The following is a 17,668-nucleotide window of genomic DNA, read 5'->3' on the forward strand; positions in this document are numbered from 1 at the left end:
ATGGAAAATATGTGGGCAGAACTGAAAAAGCGTGTGCGAGCAAGGTCTACCAACCTGACTCAATTACACCAGCTCTGTCAGGAGGAATGGGCCAAAATTCACCCAACTTAGTGGGAAGCTTGTGGAAGGCTACCCAAAACGTTTGACCCAAGTTAAACAATATAAAGGCAATGCTGCCAAATACTAATTGAGTGTATGTAAACTGTCCCACTGGGAATGTGATGAAAGAAATATAAGCTGAAATAAATAATTCTCTCTACTATTATTCTGACATTTCACGTGGCGGTCCTCATGAAAGCCAGTTTCATCATAGCGCTTGATGGTTTTTGCGACTGCACTTAAAGAAACTTTCCGTATTGACTGACCATGTCTTAAAGTAATGATGTACTGTCGTTTCACTTTGCTTATTTGAGCTGTTCTTGACATAATATGGACTTGGTCTTTTACCAAATATGGCTATCTTCTGTATACCACCCCTACTGTACCTTGTCACAACTCAACTGATTGGCTCAAACGCGTTAAGGAAATCTTTTCCACAAAATAACTTTTAACAAGGCACACATGTAATTGAAATGCATTCCAGGTGACCACCTCATGAAGCTGGTTGAGAGAATGTCAAGGCAAAGGGTGGCTACTTGAAGAAATATATTTTGATTTGTTGAAAACTTTGGGTTACTACATGATTTCATAGTTGATGTCATCACTATTATTCTACAATGTAGAAAATAGTACAAAATAAAGAAACCCTTGAATGAGTAGGTGTTCTTAAACATATTTATTTAACATACAATAAAATCCCTGGTCCGCCAGTTGGGGAACCTTGGTTTAGACTGAGTCTGAGCTTTACATTTAAACACAAGCACATTCATCACACATGATTCCAATGATTCATTGACTATAAGTTGGTGGAAACTTGATTCATCCATCCTTGCTGAGAGGACTGAAGATGCCCTGACAGAGAGAGAAAGAGCTCCAGGAAGGCAACCAAAGCAGCTCCCCATTCAAAGACACCAACTCAAGACATTAACAACCAGATAAAAGTACTGAGGGGTTTCTATTTCGAATGAACTGTGAATAGTTCAATCATGTGAGCCATTTGCCACAAGAACTTATAAATTACACAATATACTCAGGACGCTAATAATCCAAACATAATTGGAGACATTGTTGGGCAACTACAGTATATTAACATTTCTAATAATCATACCAATATTCTGCAATAAATGTTACACCCTAAAATGAACACATTTTAAGTAATACAAGGCTATTGAAGATAAAAAAAAAAAATCCACACTTGATTAGTTATAGACCAACGCAACTTTCACCTGGTGGTATCAGAATTGAGTTTGAATCCACTCCGCCGCTTACCTGATTTGCTGTCACTTGGGAAACATGAGAATATCCCCTGAATGTGATGAAATCTAAGTGTTCCTGCTGACCATTCATAACTGCCAACCCAATAACACTTGAAGTGGTTAAAAGGAGGTATCCTAATTGCATGATGTCATTCAAAAGCACGAGGAGACAAGGAACAGAAGTTCAGGGTCAAAACAGTACTTTATTTCCCACAAGTGTAGTATAAACCTGGCAGCAAATCCAAAGGTCACACATAGTCCTGATGGCACTTCCATAAACAATCTGTTTATAACAAATAATGTCAACATTGTCACTGCTATGAACAGGACGAATTGTTAATAGTGATCTTACTTTTATTGGCTGAGCTACTCATCTCAATAATAGATTTGTGCTGGACATCGCGTTAGAAAGGATTGGTCAATAGATCAGGGCTTTGATCCTCTGATCCTCAGCAATGCCTTTTCAATCCCTCGCTTTGATGGTCCTTCCATCTGCCATCACTTGCTTGCAGATCCTCCAGCCACTGGTCCTACAGCTACACAATAACAGACATTAGAGTCAACAAGCAGAATACACAACTAAGGAAAACATGAAGGGGTAGGGAACATCAGCGAGCAGCAAACCATGACAATAGTTTGAGTGAATAAAATCATCCATAATGAAAGAAACCATTGTGGCTACAAACCAAATCCTCCGGGACCAAATGCAGCCCACCATATCTAAGTGTGTGGATTGGAAACTGTAAATGGAACTAATTGATGTAACTGGAAGATAAATGTGGTTCCTGGGCTATAGGCTGGGATAGAGGGAAGCCAACTCGCAGTGGAAGAGGAACCCCACCTCAAAGTCATCTGCTGCCCACGGTGGAGCCAGACACCACCGATGGAGACATCACAGACAGTCCCCTGCGGTACCAGCACGGCAAAGGCATGCCCCTCGTCTACATCTGGCCCAGCCTAAAGAATCTGGAAAGGGAGAGGATCATAGGGGTAGAAAATGAGAGCTTTGCTTGCTAGCATCTTGCTTGCTTTGCTTGCTAGCATCCACATGAGGGCAAGGTTAGCGTGGCTAGGAGAGTGCCACCTTTATAGTGTAAAGGCCGGTAAGGGCTGTATTCAATCCGTTACGCTGGAGGGGTGCACCTTTGGTTTTAGAAGTGTGTGTACATATTTATTTATATAAACTCAGCAAAAATAAGATGTGTCCTCACTGTCAACTGCGTTTATTTTCAGCAAACTTAGCAAACCAGATTCTTTAGGCCCAGCCTAAAGAATCTGGAAAGGGAGAGGATCATAGGGGTAGAAAATGAGAGCTAAAATAATAGAGACAGAGGGGGTGAAAAACTACAGCCCAGTAACTACACTTTCCATAGAGGGACAAAAGGAGAGATCAGGCTTGGGTTCTGAATGCTATGTTAGATTACATGGCTAGATATCAATTAAGATAGAGATCTCATTCCAGGCCATTTGGAAAGAGTACTCCCCAAACCCACCCCTTGCCCATACTCCCCTGGGTGAATAGAACCACCCAGATGGGTGGGCCACTCATTGGGTTGTAGTGGAATTTCAAAAGGCCCTGGGCCCGGCATGGGGAGCGCCAGGCAGGGAGGAGAGTGACGCCCACGACTACTGTATGCACCCTCGTCACCACACCTGTCCACTGGCACGACAGGATGGTAATTAAAGTGCATTTGTTCTTTTAGTAGGAACATTTCTATCAAAGGAAAACACCCTGGCTACTACACACAAACCAAGATCCTTCCTCCTTACTGGTATGTAAGGTCATCTTCGTGGTCTCTCTTTTCCATTAAGGAGTCCAGCAACACCAGCATCTGTGTGGGAAAGGCCATATGACATGTTCATCATTCAGACCAAATGGTTAGCCCTACAGAATCAATATCAAATTCAATGGGAAAGTTGGAGTGCAGCGTTGTCTCCTAAAGGGCAGGAAGCAGGCGAGTAGGGGGTAGTCTGAGTGATTAGGGGTGAGGAGGGTGGGCTGGCGGGCGGCTGTTCCAGGGTGGTGCTCAGAGCGGCGGCTCCACTGTAAACACAGGACATTCAGAGAGCGGCATCGTGTCCTGATAGAGGACTGCACCACCAATCGACCACCATGGCTGTAGGCACGTACCGCTCCACCCTCCCTCTTCCCCACTGGGTGAAGCCACTGGCACAGGGAAATGAAAATAACTTCTGGTCTAGGCTTTGCATACTTCTCTACCTGACGATGTTGGCATTACAGAAATTGTTCTGAGATCTGATTGATGAGTGACGCACATCTGTGTTCACTATGAAGTCCAGTGCAGACTGTACCTTATCATGGTCCAGTGCATACCTTATTCTGACTGATAGACCTCTGAGATTAGGTTGGGTGGATTGTAGAACAGTTCCACACAGACCCTCAAATTGCTACATTTACAGAGAGCCTTCCCTGACAATCCACCAAGCATTGATAATGGCTGTTATTCAGCCATGACGTGGTGATTAGCACATGCAAGAAAATGTCTTGTCTAAATGTTCTTAGAGCTAATGAGAATGCAAAGCAGTACTGCACGCCATCTGACCTCACCACAGCTATGGAAACTGCATCAATGCTGCCTACCAGTGCTCAAACCCTGCTACTACAATGTGGCAATATACATTAGTTTTAGTCTGGTTAGAGTATCTAAATCAATAAATACTGAACGGCCAATCGGGTAACTGATCAAACTAGCAAAGAAAAAAACATGCAGATTTTCTTTCTGGGCGTCTGAAATGCCCTGCACACAATAGCTGCCCATAATTGGCAATGATCTACTCTTGGTACTGGGAGCAGTCATCCAAGGCAGGAACCTGAATGATGAAATAGTTCATAATAATTAACCTAACTAAACTTGTAAATAAAGTATGACTTCTTTTGACCTTGAGAAGGTTTAACATAATGAAAGTGATAAATGCAGAGAGAAAAAAAGACAACCTCAGCTTTAATTCTGGGAGTATTTAGTATCTATTAAGATCCTCATTGGCTGCTCCACTGAGAGATGAGGACGTATCTTGGTGTTTAAACTGGACCAGCAAGGAAAGCATTTCCGGAGATTTAAAGGGATTAGCCATGAATGATAAATAAGTGGTGACACTAACGGTGAGTTTACGCCAGGAAGCGGAATTGCGCGGTGCAACATCGAAGCCATTCACTTTCAATGGAAGGAAAGCAAGAGAAACAGAGTGGGCGGGGGACCATTGAGCGATGTGAGCATGGGCGAGGGAGCTGAACAGGGCAGAACTAAAGTTGGGGAAAACTGAATTTTATTCAAATCCTCCGCGATAACGCAACGTGAGTGACCAATCGAAGCTCACCATAGCTTCCAATCCTTACTGGATTGGCTGACAATGGCTGTTGATATGTAGCACTGCCTAGCTGCTTGCTAGAATCCACATGAGGGCAAGGTTAGCGTGGCTAGGAGAGTGCCACCTTTAGTGTAAAGGCCGGTAAGGGCTGTATTCAATCCGTTACGCTGGAGGGGTGCACCGTTGGTTTTAGAAGTGTGTGTACATATTTATTTATATAAACTCAGCAAAAATAAGATGTGTCCTCACTGTCAACTGCGTTTATTTTCAGCAAACTTAGCATGTGTAAATATTTGTATGAACATAACAAGATTCCACAACTGAGAAAAACTGAACAAGTTCCACAGACATGTGACTTTCAGAAATAATGTGTCCCTGAACAAAGGGGGGGGGGGGGGGGGGTCAAAATCAAAAGTAACAGTCAGTATCTGGTGTGGCCACCAGTTACATTAAGTACTGCAGTGCATCTCCTCCTCATGGACTGCACCAGATTTGACAGTTCTTGCTGTGAGATGTTACCCCACTCTTCCACCAAGGCACCTGCACATTCCCAGACATTTCTGTGGGGAAGGGGGGGGGGGCCCTAGCCCTTACCCTCCGATCCAACAGGTCCCAGATGTGCTCAATTGAGATCCGGGCTCTTCGCTAGCCATGGCAGAACACTGACATTCCTGTCTTGCAGGGAATCACGCACAGAACGAGCAGTATGGCTGGTGGCGTTGTCATGCTGGAGGGTCATGTCAGGATGAGCCTGCAGGAAGGGTACTACATGAGGGAGGAGGATGTCTTCCCTGTAACACACAGCGTTGAGAATGCCTGCAATGACAACAAGCTCAGTCCGATGATGCGGTGACACACCACCTCAGACCATGATGGACCCTCCATCTCCAAATCGATTCCGCTCCAGAGTACAGGCCTCGGTGTAACGCTCATTCCGTCGACGATAAACGCGAATCCGATAATCACCCCTGGTGAGAACCGCAACTCGTCAGTGAAAACTTTTTGCCAGTCCTGTCCAGCAACGGTGGGTTTGTGCCCATAGGCAACGTTGTTGCCAGTTATGTCTGATGAGGACCTGCCTTACAACAGGCCTACAAGCCCTCAGTCCAGCCTCTCAACCTACTGCGGACAGTCTGAGCACTGATGGAGGGATTGTGCATTCATGGTGTAACTCGGGCAGTTGTTGCCATCCTGTACTTGTCCCGCAGGTGTGATGTTTGGATGTACCGATCCTGTGCAGGTGTTGTTACACTGCGAGGACGATCAGATGTCTGTTCTGTCTCCCTGTAGCGCTGTCTTAGGCGTCTCACAGTACGGACATTGCAATTTATTGCCCTGGCCACATCTGCAGTCCTCATGCCTCCTTGCAGCATGCCTAAGGCACGTTCACGCAGATGAGCAGGGACCCTGGGCATCTTTCTTTTGGTGTTTTTCAGCATCAGTAGAAAGGCCTCTTTAGTGTCCCAAGTTTTCATAACTGTGACCTTAATTCAGCTAACCGATCGCTGCAGCTGTACATAGTCCATCTGTAAACTACCCACCCAATTTACCTACCTCACCCCCCATACTGCTTTTATTTATTTACTTTTCTGCTCTTTTGCACACCAATATCTCTTCTTGCACATGATCATCTGATGATTTATCACTCCAGTGTTAATCTGCTAAATTGTAATTATTCGATTTATTGCCTACCTCATGCCTTTTGCACACATTGTATATAGATTCTCTTTTTTTCTACCATGTTTGTAACGATACTCTAAATCCTCCTCCTCCTCAGACGAGGAGAGGAGAGAGGGATCTGAAGACCAATGTGCAGCGAGGTATGATGACATGATTTATTTAAGACACGACAAAACAACAAACACGACGTAGACAGAAAACGAACTATACTTGAATAAACTACAAAACAAATAAACGATGAAAACAGACCTGGACACGAACTTACATATAACTTGAAGAACGCACGAACAGGTACACGACTACAAACAAACGCTACAGTCCCGTGTGGCACGAACATACATACAGACACAGGAGACAACCACCCACAAACAAACAGTGTGAAAACACCTACCTTAATATGGCTCTCAATCAGAGGAAATGAAAACCACCTGCCTCTAATTGAGAGCCATATCAGGTCACCCTTAAACCAACATAGAAACAGAAAACATAGACTGCCCACCCAAACTCACGTCCTGACCAGCTAACACATACACAAACTAACAGAAAACAGGTCAGGAACGTGACAATGTTATTGACTTGTTTATTGTTTACTCCATGTGTAACTCTTGTTGTCTGTTCACACTGCTATGCTTTATCTTGGCCAGGTCGCAGTTGCAAATAAGAACTTGTTCTCAACTAGCCTACCTGGTTAAATAAAGGTGAAATATTTTTTTTTTTAAATAAATAAAAAAATGCCTACCGTCTGTAAGCTGTTAGTGTCTTAACGATCGTTCCACAGGTGCATGTTCATTAATTGTTTATGTTTCATTGAACAAGCATGGGAAACAGTGTTTAAACCCTTTACAATGAAGACCTGTGAAGTTATTTGGATTTTTACGAATGATCTTTCTTAGGCTCCGGCCTAAAAAAAAAGGGACATTTCTTTTTTGCTGAGTTTATATAATTTTTTTATCCAGTTGGTTAAACACTCCAAACAGCCTAGCCGACCACTCGGGGGCGTCCGCATGGTCCTAAAGCACACCTTGTATAACATTCCAATAATAAAACTGGGGGGGGTGCAATTTCAGAAAACTGAGGACATGTCCCCCCCCCCCGTCCCCAGTGAAAGTTGCACCCCTGGCTGAAGCTCCGGGTTCAAATTTAAAGGTGATTTCCGATTGAACCGACATATAGTATATGTCTTTACCATGAATGCAGTCTCAGCAAACATTGCCTTTATATTTCAATCAGGCTAGCAATATTGATACTTCTATGATAAGATTGAATGCAGCCCTTATCTATTTTCCTTTTGTTTGGGGTCCTAAATGGTTCAAAGTGTGACACATATTATACTCTGGTGTTCTGGGTATTGTTTTAAATTAATAATCACAAATAATCTTAACAATCTTTTTGTTCTCGGCAATTTTGGGGGAGCTACTCTGAAAATATAGTTAACCAAGCTACCAATTATTTCACTGTTAGAAGTTAAGATCAGTGATGGAAAAAGTACCCAATATCAGAGGAAAAGTAAAGATACCTTAATAGAAAATGTGTCACGATCGTCAAAATACCATTCGGACCAAGGCGCAACGTGATATGGTCCTCCCATTATTTCCTCCCAAGTCCAGGATATCTTCTCCTCCTTGATCTCCTCCCAAGCCCAGGATACCTTCTCCTCCTGGGCACGCTGCTTGGTCCTGGTGTGGTGGGATCTTCTGTCACGATCGTCAAAATAACAATCGGACCGATACGGGTTCCACATCTTTTTATTCATGAAATGCACAAAACAAGAAAAAAGCTAATTATACGTGAAGCTATGGAGTGCTCACAGGCAACTACACATAAACAAGATCACACAAAACACAGTGGGGAAATGGCTGCCTAAATATGATCCCCAATCAGAGACAACGATAAACATCTGCCTCTGATTGGGAACCATACCAGGCCAACATAGAAATAAAACAACCGAGATTACCCATCCTAGTCACACCCCGACCTAACCAACATAGAGAATAAAAAGGCTCTCTATGGTCAGGGCGTGACAAAATGATTCAAGTATAAGTGAAAGACACCCAGTAAAATACTACTTGTGTAAAAGTCTAAAGGTATTTGGTTTTAGATATACTTAAGTATCAAAAGTGAATGTATTTGCTAAAATATACTTAAGTATTAAAAGTAAAAATAAAAGTGTAAATCATTTTTAGGTCCTTATATTAATTAAGCATCATTTTCTTTTTTTTTATCTATACGAATACCCAGGGCAAACTCCAACACTCAGAGATCATTTACAAACGAAGCATTTGTGTTTAGTGAGTCCGCCAGATCAGAGGTGGTAGGGATGACCAGGGATGCTCTCTTGATAAGTGTGTGAATTTGGACCATTTTCCTATCCTGCTAAGCATTCAAACTCTAATGAGTACTTGTGGGTCTTAGGGAAAATGTATGGTGTTAAAAGTACATACATTTCTTCAGGAATGTACTGAAGTAACATTAAAAGTTGTAAAAAAATATATAAATAGTAAAGTAAAGTACAGATGCCCCAAAACACTACATAAGTAGTACTTGAAAGTATTTTTACTTCAGTACTTTACACCACTGGTTAAGATACACTAAAGCTACCCTACCCGTAAGAAAAATATTGTGTAGTTAACAAAAGTTACTTTGAAATAGTTGTTCACTACATCCAAACTACTTTGTGAAATGTCATAGACTACATATTGCAAGTCAGATCAATTTGGCGCCATATGTTAACAGAATGTGAACTTTAGCCTACACAAAAACTGTCAACACAAAAAAAACACAAAAACTGTCAACACAAACTGCCTACACAAAAAAGAGAGAATTAGGCAAGAAATGAAATGAGTGCCTACTTCACCTAGATTTAATTTTGTTTCTAAAAAAAAGTAGTGTGTAGTTCCAGTAGTTAGCTAAACTGCTACATGGTAAAAAAGCAATTAACTACTGAAAACACTCTAGATTTGAATTTAGTTTAACTACTACCAAGCTATTGCAAAATGTAGTTAAATTACTAGTTGAACTACATGTAGTTCACTATTTCCCAACACTGGTTCTGGCATGTTTTGTCCACCAATGTTAGGCTACCCCAAAGTCACCTTGGAGGGTCATTACTGATACCGTTATACGGAGTCTACAATGAAGTCAAAGCAAACCACACAAATCCTATAATTTGCTTGTGTTAGACTCAAATGTATGTATAAATTGAAATTAGTGTCACACCTCGAATTATTTCATCAATTCATATGAAAGCCTATTATCGCGCTATGAAACTTTTATTACCAGTGGTTTGCATTGAGAACTGTGTGTGTGAGATCAAAAAGGTTAGTTAAAAACGTAGTCTACCAAATCACCAATAAAATATAAACTGTAACAGAAATACTTGTATTCTTTCCTCGTCTTTATGGAGGGTGACTTAGACGCTCGAAATTCAATCTGTAAAAATTTTGGAAGCCTCACCCAATGGCTAGTTCGAGCGCCCGGGCATCATTAGACAACGGGGACATTGTCGTGGATAGAGCATGAGCTGCACAATTCTATAGCCCACCAACCACTCCTAAAAAGAAAAAACAATAAACGACTGCGATAATTAACTACAAACTGTAGGGCAAAATGTATTGTGTTTGATATAGGACTATATACCGTCATTTTTGCCCGGTCACAAACTAATTGGTGACATAACATATGCCCCTCCTTCGTCTGATGATGTGGAAAAGGTTGGATAGGTGGAGGCCATGGACATCGGAATTATAGTGTAGTCTCAAGGATTATGCATATAGACAAGCATAGGCTACTTACTGTATGTAGGCATTCGCTAGGCCTAGTCATTTTTTATGGAATGAAAACAGTGAACAAATGTATTTATTTATTTAGCCTATGTATTATTGTAATAATAATAATAATAAAAAATTTAATAATAATACTGTATTCATACATTTTTAATCATGCATCATCATCATCCTAAAGGCCTAATTTGTTGTCTTATCGGTAATAACCAACTAATGTAATCGATGATGATTGAGGATGATAATGATGATGATTTTTAAAAAATCGGTCATTTAACAAGTATTGTAACTTATGCAAATAGTTTAATGCTGATGAAACTTTCAAAATAGAATGCTTAGAATTGTTAGATGGCCCAGGTAACGTTCCATGGATGTAGAACTATTGACAAGATGTTTATAATTGAAATTAAAATCACTACATTTAATTAATTTCAGCATATCTTTAAAACATTTTATTTATTTTTTATTTAATAATAAACAATAATAATTTTGAATTAAGACTTTTTTTAAATGTTTAAAAAATAAAATCACTACAAAGAGAAGGAAGCAAGCTGAGAATGAGAGATATAAATTCTGAAAAGGAAGTCTAGCACACTTTGGATATAGTGCGAAAGGGCACCTTCGGAAAAGTGTCAAAATGTTGGAGTGATGGACAATTAGTTGCGGTAAAAATTATGAAAATTGATATTCACCGAAATAGAAAATTTATTAATTTCCCCGAATAATTTGAAGACAAGCCACATAGTTCAATTTCACGAGGCATGTCGTGACCAAACTAATTGTTACCTGTTTTTTTAACTATTGGAGAAGAACCTGTATCAGCTTCAGAAAGAGGTCGCAATTGTAAATGAGAACGTGTTCTCAATTTGCCTACCTGGTTAAATAAAGGTGAAATAAAAAATAAAGAGAATGGTTTCAAGCTGACCGCGGTTAGCAACATCCGTACCATCACGTGTCAGATGATAAAAGTACTAGCAAAGCTGAAGGAACTCGCCATCATTCATGCTGATTTGAAACCTGAAAATATAATGGTCGTGGATCATTGTCGCTTTCCCTTCAGCATAAAGTCGATTGATTTTGGTTCTGCAAGTATTTTCAGTGAAGTGCATTTTGTTAAGGAGCCATACATCCAATCCCGGTAGAACCTATGTTGCACCACAAGCTTTGTGATATCTTGTATTTATGAATGTGATCATTAAAACACATTCAGGGTATCTGTGTGAACCCAAAATGACTACTTCCACAAACAAACATTTTGGGAAAGAAAAAAACTACTTAAATTTGCTCTTACCCTGGTTTTGAAATAACAGGTTCTATAGGTCTCCTGAAATCCTCCTGGGCCTTCCATTCTGTGAGAAAGTGGACATGTGGTCTCTGGGTTGTGTGATGTCAGAGTTGTTCCTTGGATAGCCTCTGTATCCCGGCTATTCAGAGTTTGATCAAGTGAGGTACATCTGTGAGACGCAAGGACTACCGCAAGCCCATCTGCTCAACATGGCCAGCAAGGTTCACCATTTCTTCAAGCTCACCGCCAACAGTCAAGGAGAGAATAAATGGCAGCTCAAGCCCAACAAGAAGCGCCCCCCCCCCTCAGGCACAGAAGGCCGTACCCTGGGGAAGCAGCAGGGGTCGACGGATCGGAGGAAGTACATCCTCTCCTCCCTGGACCAGCTGGAGACCATGGAGTTCACAGAGCCCGACCCAGAACAGGGTCGTGCTCTGTGGACCGCCGGAACATGGTGCAGCTCCTCAAGCAGATGTTAACCTTGGACTCCCACCATTAGGATCCTACCCAATGCAGCCTTACACCATCCTTTCATCAGCATGCACCACTTACGCATGTACCCAGACTTCCACCGCTACTATGAGAAGTCCGCTCAGGCTATTCCTGAGGCCCTGATTCTGGATACAGCTCCAGAGCTGTAGGTCTCACCATCTGAATGCCAGCGCCTGAGGCAGTCAGTGGCTAGGTCCTCACGGTCAGATCCTACCCACCGGTTGAGCTACACCTCTGGGCCCCAAATGGACAAAGCAGGAGAGCCCAAAGGCTCCAGTCTCTTTTTTAGGGACTCTACCACCCAACAGGACCTTGCAGGACCCAGGGAGCAGGCAGTGGCAAATGAGGCAGCCTGTGATTATGGCCTGGAGGTTAGGGTGTCATTTTGGATACAAAATCATGTTCAGGAGAGATTAGGACCATAATACTGTATAAAATGCTGTGGGGATTACAATTCTGGAACGGTTTTGTCATTTTGGTATCCCACTTTCCCACAGGAGATCCAGTTTCTCCATTTTGAACCTGAAGGCTACTCCTGTCATTGTGGCCAATGGGGGCTGGCATGGACCTCGGATCCAGAGGTGGCTTCCTACCTGGCCTACGGCCCCCCCAGCCTGCTGTAGCCATGGGGGGGGGGGGGGGGGGGGGGGTTTACATGTGCCAGTACCGTACCAAAGCTGAGGGCTTCCAACAGCTCCTCTCATCCAATGTGATCTCCTCAATACACAAAACAGACACTGCCAATGCAAAGCAGGCCTGAATAGACAAGTAAACTCTCTTTTTAAAACAGTCCTCTGAGAATGTTGTCGTAATGAGTTTCATATTTATTGACTGCACAATATATAAATAAATGTATAATTTGCAAGACTGCATGCATTATTCATGGTAATGAAATAAGATAGGCGGATAGACTTAGTTATTCAAAACACTTGTGCATACAACTGCTAAAAATGAAATGATAGAGAACTGTTTAAATTCAATTTATTAGGGACATTACCGCATAAAAGGAAGTAGTGTGTACAAAACGCAATCAATATCGTACAGTACTAGCGCTTGCCAAATAATACACAGTGCAGTGCTTTTAAACACTTATTTTGACAGTTGCATTGACAACATTCTCCACTGCACTGCTCACATAAGACACGCTCCACAGTGCAAATTCCAGAAAAATACAACGTTTCCTGGACTTTATTGCACACATATGAAATCAGTTACTGCACAATTCTATAGCAAACCTACTAGTTTGAAAGCAAGAAGGATTCAGAATATTTGAATAAAAAAAAAAAAACTAGTCTAGGCTACATAGAAAAACAAGGCACAACACACCAACCATTCATGAAAAATAATAAAAAGGATCAAACCAGCATGCCTAGAAACATCAGTCCAAACATTCAACACATAATATAGCAATCTCCCTGATATTCACTGGGATCTATTCTCAAAGAGTTAAAGTTAATTAAAAACACACATGCTTGTGTTTTGATCATTGAGGTGATAAGACACACTGATGCTGCAGAGGGCAGCATAGTTTTACCCATCTTCTGGTACAGTACATATCTACTGCTACTCCTGCAAATATAAAAAAAAATAGTGCTGCAATTTAAGAAATCCTCCCAGAAACTGCTGCTGATTAGAACTAGTGTACAGGGACAGAGAGAAGAAATGTGCATACTTGGCAACAAAAAAAACAGCTTACTGTCAATTGGGCTTCGAATCCAGTTTCGACATGCTATATTGGCATCCCCATGCTGGCTTGGCGGACACAGGCCCTGTAACAGTCTAGAGCGGCGGTTCCCAACTCCAGTCCTCAAGTACCTCCAACAGTACACATTTTTATTGTAGCCCCAGACAAGCACACCTGATTCAACTTGTCAACTAATCATCAGCCCCTCAATGAGTTGAATCAGTCGTTTTTTTTGACGGGGATACAACAAAAACGTATGCTATTGGGAGTACTCGAGGAGTTGGGAACCACTGGTCTAGAGTGTAGTATTGTATTTAACACACCATTTTGAGGTCGGCGTGCTGGTGGATTGGGGTGCTGTAGGCGGAGTCCCAGTCCCTTTCGAACACGGCCTGTAGTTGTGCCTGGACCGTAGGCTCCACTGACTGGGCAGCCGTTTGGTTCACCACCAAAGCCGATCCAGCAGTGTTCACAAAATAGTCTCCAGACCAGTTAGAGGTACCTGGTGATCAATGGGAAATACAATAGAGTTGCATTTTGTAGTGCATGGGATCTGATATTTGCAGAAATTCTGAGAAGTTACCTCTGGTTTTAACATCAGAAATTGTTGATTGGGATAATACAGAAGCATGACTGGTGCATATGCTATCTAGGAGAGAGAATTACCTATGTAGGCAACCTTGTCTGTCACCATGTACTTGTTGTGGTTGACTCTGGCAAAGGGGATTTCTTTCTGCTTTGGATTGGCTGGCACAATAAAGAGTTTCTGTAAAACAGTGAAGAGTTTATTATCTAACAATTGCTCTTCTGGAGGAGCTTGACATACTAAGGATGATAAGTAAAGTGCATGAGTAACAAGAGGTCCCACTCACCACCTGGACATCCAGCTTGGCCTTGGGTTCCTGCATTGAATCCAAGGCTTTCAGGAAGGGGATCATGACAGGCGAAGTGCTCGCCCAACAGCTGATGAGCAGGCGCACCTTCACCCGCTTCTCGTATGCCACACGTCTGATCTGAGTGTCAATTTCTGCCCAGTAACTGCAGTGGGCGCCACAGAGGGTTAGGCCTTGTGTGCTTTATTAATTATACACTGAATACATAAAAATCGCAAACTTTGTTGAGGTTAATACATTAAAATAGAAGGCTTACCGTTTGGGTTGTGAAAACTCCATGGTGGGCAGGTAGTTCATGACAGCGATGTAGACAAACTCCCGTGCGTCCTCCATCACACTGAGAATAGACTGCAGGTCTCTGGTCCTCCCGGCAGCACAGAAAGATGGTGGAGAGCTCTGAGGGTACAGCACAGTCAAATGAAGTATAGTAGTATGCTGAACATAGGACCAGAGAAAGGGAATATGGAGAATTCCATAACCAAACTTCACAAGCCGGTCTAATTTGTATTATATGATCCAATTATTGGTTTACTTTCTCTGAAAATGTGCACCTTCAGTCAATTCTTACCGACAGATACACGCTGGAGGCTGTGCCGTTGAGTGGCAGCTGCAGGGGCGTGTCCTTATTGTAAGGAGTGTTGAAACTGCTGGGCCAAGGAGACGGGATGGGTGTGTCTTTTTGCCCAAGGTACCAGTAGGCCTCGAAGATCTTCCCCAGGTCTGCAGCCAAGCAGCTGCAGTTGTACACCACAGCCCCCAGCTCCTTCACCTAAACAGGACAGCAACAGAGGACATGTTTCACAGATTAAACCAAAGCTACTTTCCCACCACTTGATGCGCTAATTTTAGACAATACCCTGACACTACAAACTTGTGACACATTTACACTTGAAAAGAACAAGGAAATATAATTACTTTTCAAATGGTTTAAGGAACTCATTTTGAACAATGGATTTTTTTTATTTTTTTTTAACTAAAACGAACAGAAATTATGGGGGTGAGGCGGGGTGTGAGGGCACAGAAGACTCACCTGGGTAAGCGACCTCCAGTCCATGTTGGCACTGCCAATATAAATGTGCTTGTTGTCTACCACCCAGAACTTTGTGTGAAGTACTCCAGTGGTCAAATTCCGCATGTCCACGGCTCTTACATCAGCACCTAAACAAAATGAGCTACCATTATCACAACAAAAAGCAAACAGAATAATACTTCCTTACTGAAGGTAGCAGCTTGATTGGTGTCAATTTAACTTTTGCAAATTCAATGGAATTGAAAACATAAATGCAGTCAGAGAACCCCTTACCAGAACTTTTTAAGAGATTGATGTCTTCCTGAGGTTGGGACTCTGTTGGTGTATTTACAGCGATGCGGACAGAGAGCTTCCGAGACACCTGAACTAGTCTATTCAGGACATCCTCACCCTATTGACAAAACATAACTGTTTAGACTAAAATAACCCACATCTACCCACAGGTTAGATCTGACATCGCATTGGCTGCCAATCACAGAACACACTCACCTGATTCGCTGTTGGCTCGTGAGTGCCTGTATCTTTGTTGGTGAGCGTCCAATAGAAAGACGCAATGTCCACGCTACTGCGAGCCTCACTAATCAGGTTGAGCCAAGCCTGGTAGATGGATGGGTTGGTGACACTAGAGTTGAACTCTAACCCCTCTGGGATGCTCTCCAACAGAACGATTCTGGAATAGAGAAAGGAAGCGTCATTGTTTTACTACATCCTTGAACAGTTAATGATAGGACCTGTTCTGCAAAACATGACCATGGTGGTTAAAGACGTAACCACAAATGAGTTAAAGCTGCAGAATAATAGACTATGAACGAGCAGAATGAGATGTTTACAGTGTCCCACTCACTTGCAGGGGTCGGTGCAGCTGTCAGTGAGAGGAAGTGGGAGCTTGAAGCCGGGCTTGTTTGGGGAGGAGTTAACCACGGGAAGCAGCAGGGTCTGGAGGAACAGGGCAGCCAATAGCAGAGTGGCCACCGCAGTGAGACCCAGTAGACACCTATAATACTACACACAGAGATGGCGGGATCAGGAGCACAGTCATGTAGAGGTGACCCTGACCAAAGAGGAATGAGATAACGGTTATGGAACGGAGGTTGTATATAATTCCCATGAGTCCTGTGAGAATCTGTCTGGGTAAAGGACTATTTTGCCTATGTAATTCAGTGGTTGTTGTTTTCAGTAGTCCATAGTAGACACATTCACAAATAAATTGCATTTCAAAACAATGCCCGAGTAGATATTTAGCTTTGAATGTCCTGATCAGTCCTGATGTTCCCAATTGCCAGTTTGAATCAATTCCTACAACTCACAAGATTCCCCTCTTTCTTACTGGCTGGTGTGTGGTTTGAACTTGGTCCAACACATAGGTGTTAAAAGTGCTTCAACCTCAAATATAAAGACAGGAGAGATTATTTCACAGAAAATAATAATGTTCCTCGAGTTGTCGGAGTTTAGAGTGAAGAAAAGTAGCTAACAGCCATGCTCTGTTACTATGGACACTCACAGACACACGCAGAGCCACGATGAGCAGAGCGAGCAGGGTGCAGGTGACACACAGAGAGGAATAGCTAATGGATTTACTAATGGAGGAGGTTATTTGGGGTTTTGGGCAAAATAAATCTGGCCTGGGTAGGGCCTGAATGTCGCTGGTTTATGTATTCCACACACACCAGCATTCAACTTCACTTCTGAATCCTGTATTAAGATTGACTCTTCAATCCAGGAGATCGATGCTATCACTTAGGGCCTGACTGCAGCTCCTGATAATACTGTATAAAATGCTGTGGGGATTACAATTCTGGAACGGTTTTGTCATTTTGGTATCCCACTTTCCCACAGGAGATCCAGTTTCTCCATTTTGAACCTGAAGGCTACTCCTGTCATTGTGGCCAATGGGGGCTGGCATGGACCTCGGATCCAGAGGTGGCTTCCTACCTGGCCTACGGCCCCCCCAGCCTGCTGTAGCCATGGGGGGGGGGGGGGGGGGGGGGGTTTACATGTGCCAGTACCGTACCAAAGCTGAGGGCTTCCAACAGCTCCTCTCATCCAATGTGATCTCCTCAATACACAAAACAGACACTGCCAATGCAAAGCAGGCCTGAATAGACAAGTAAACTCTCTTTTTAAAACAGTCCTCTGAGAATGT

The 17,668-nt window shown here is 42.6% G+C and overlaps 1 protein-coding gene and 1 long non-coding RNA gene across 5 annotated transcripts; both read right to left on the minus strand.

Moving 5' to 3' along the window:
- Window positions 1–1,538: 1,538 nt before the first annotated feature.
- LOC129832369 (uncharacterized) lies at window positions 1,539–8,401 on the minus strand. 4 transcript variants are annotated; one of them, XR_008755922.1, is made up of 4 exons: window positions 7,879–8,401; window positions 3,126–3,187; window positions 2,197–2,321; window positions 1,539–1,891 (listed from the first exon to the last, which is right to left on the minus strand). It is a non-coding gene; the product is annotated as an uncharacterized LOC129832369 (long non-coding RNA). The 4 variants fall into 4 exon arrangements; XR_008755920.1 differs by having other exon boundaries at window positions 2,197–3,187; XR_008755921.1 differs by lacking the exon at window positions 7,879–8,401 and having other exon boundaries at window positions 3,126–5,038.
- Window positions 8,402–12,882: 4,481 nt separating this feature from the next.
- On the minus strand, window positions 12,883–17,428 carry LOC129831615 (5'-3' exonuclease PLD3-like). The gene is made up of 10 exons (XM_055894957.1): window positions 17,360–17,428; window positions 16,370–16,527; window positions 16,015–16,195; window positions 15,799–15,916; window positions 15,526–15,653; window positions 15,064–15,264; window positions 14,752–14,891; window positions 14,475–14,640; window positions 14,269–14,368; window positions 12,883–14,104 (listed from the first exon to the last, which is right to left on the minus strand). The coding sequence occupies exons 1-10, from the start codon at window positions 17,426–17,428 to the stop codon at window positions 13,917–13,919; spliced, it is 1,449 nt and encodes a 482-aa protein (XP_055750932.1). The 3' UTR covers window positions 12,883–13,916.
- Between the last annotated feature and the right edge of the window lie 240 nt (window positions 17,429–17,668).

This window comes from Salvelinus fontinalis, chromosome 33, assembly GCF_029448725.1.
Source record: "Salvelinus fontinalis isolate EN_2023a chromosome 33, ASM2944872v1, whole genome shotgun sequence".
NCBI lineage: Eukaryota > Metazoa > Chordata > Actinopteri > Salmoniformes > Salmonidae > Salvelinus > Salvelinus fontinalis.

Excerpts from the sequence above, each read along its gene's own strand:
- LOC129831615 (XM_055894957.1), bottom strand. The coding sequence starts at position 17,428 with ATGCCAGCCCCCATTGGCCACAATGACAGGAGTAGCCTTCAGGTTCAA. Across the intron at positions 14,641-14,751 it reads GAGTTTTCACAACCCAAACG|TTACTGGGCAGAAATTGACA; the intron begins GTAAGCCTTCTA and ends CGCCCACTGCAG. Across the intron at positions 14,369-14,474 it reads CCAAGCTGGATGTCCAGGTG|AAACTCTTTATTGTGCCAGC; the intron begins GTGAGTGGGACC and ends ACTGTTTTACAG.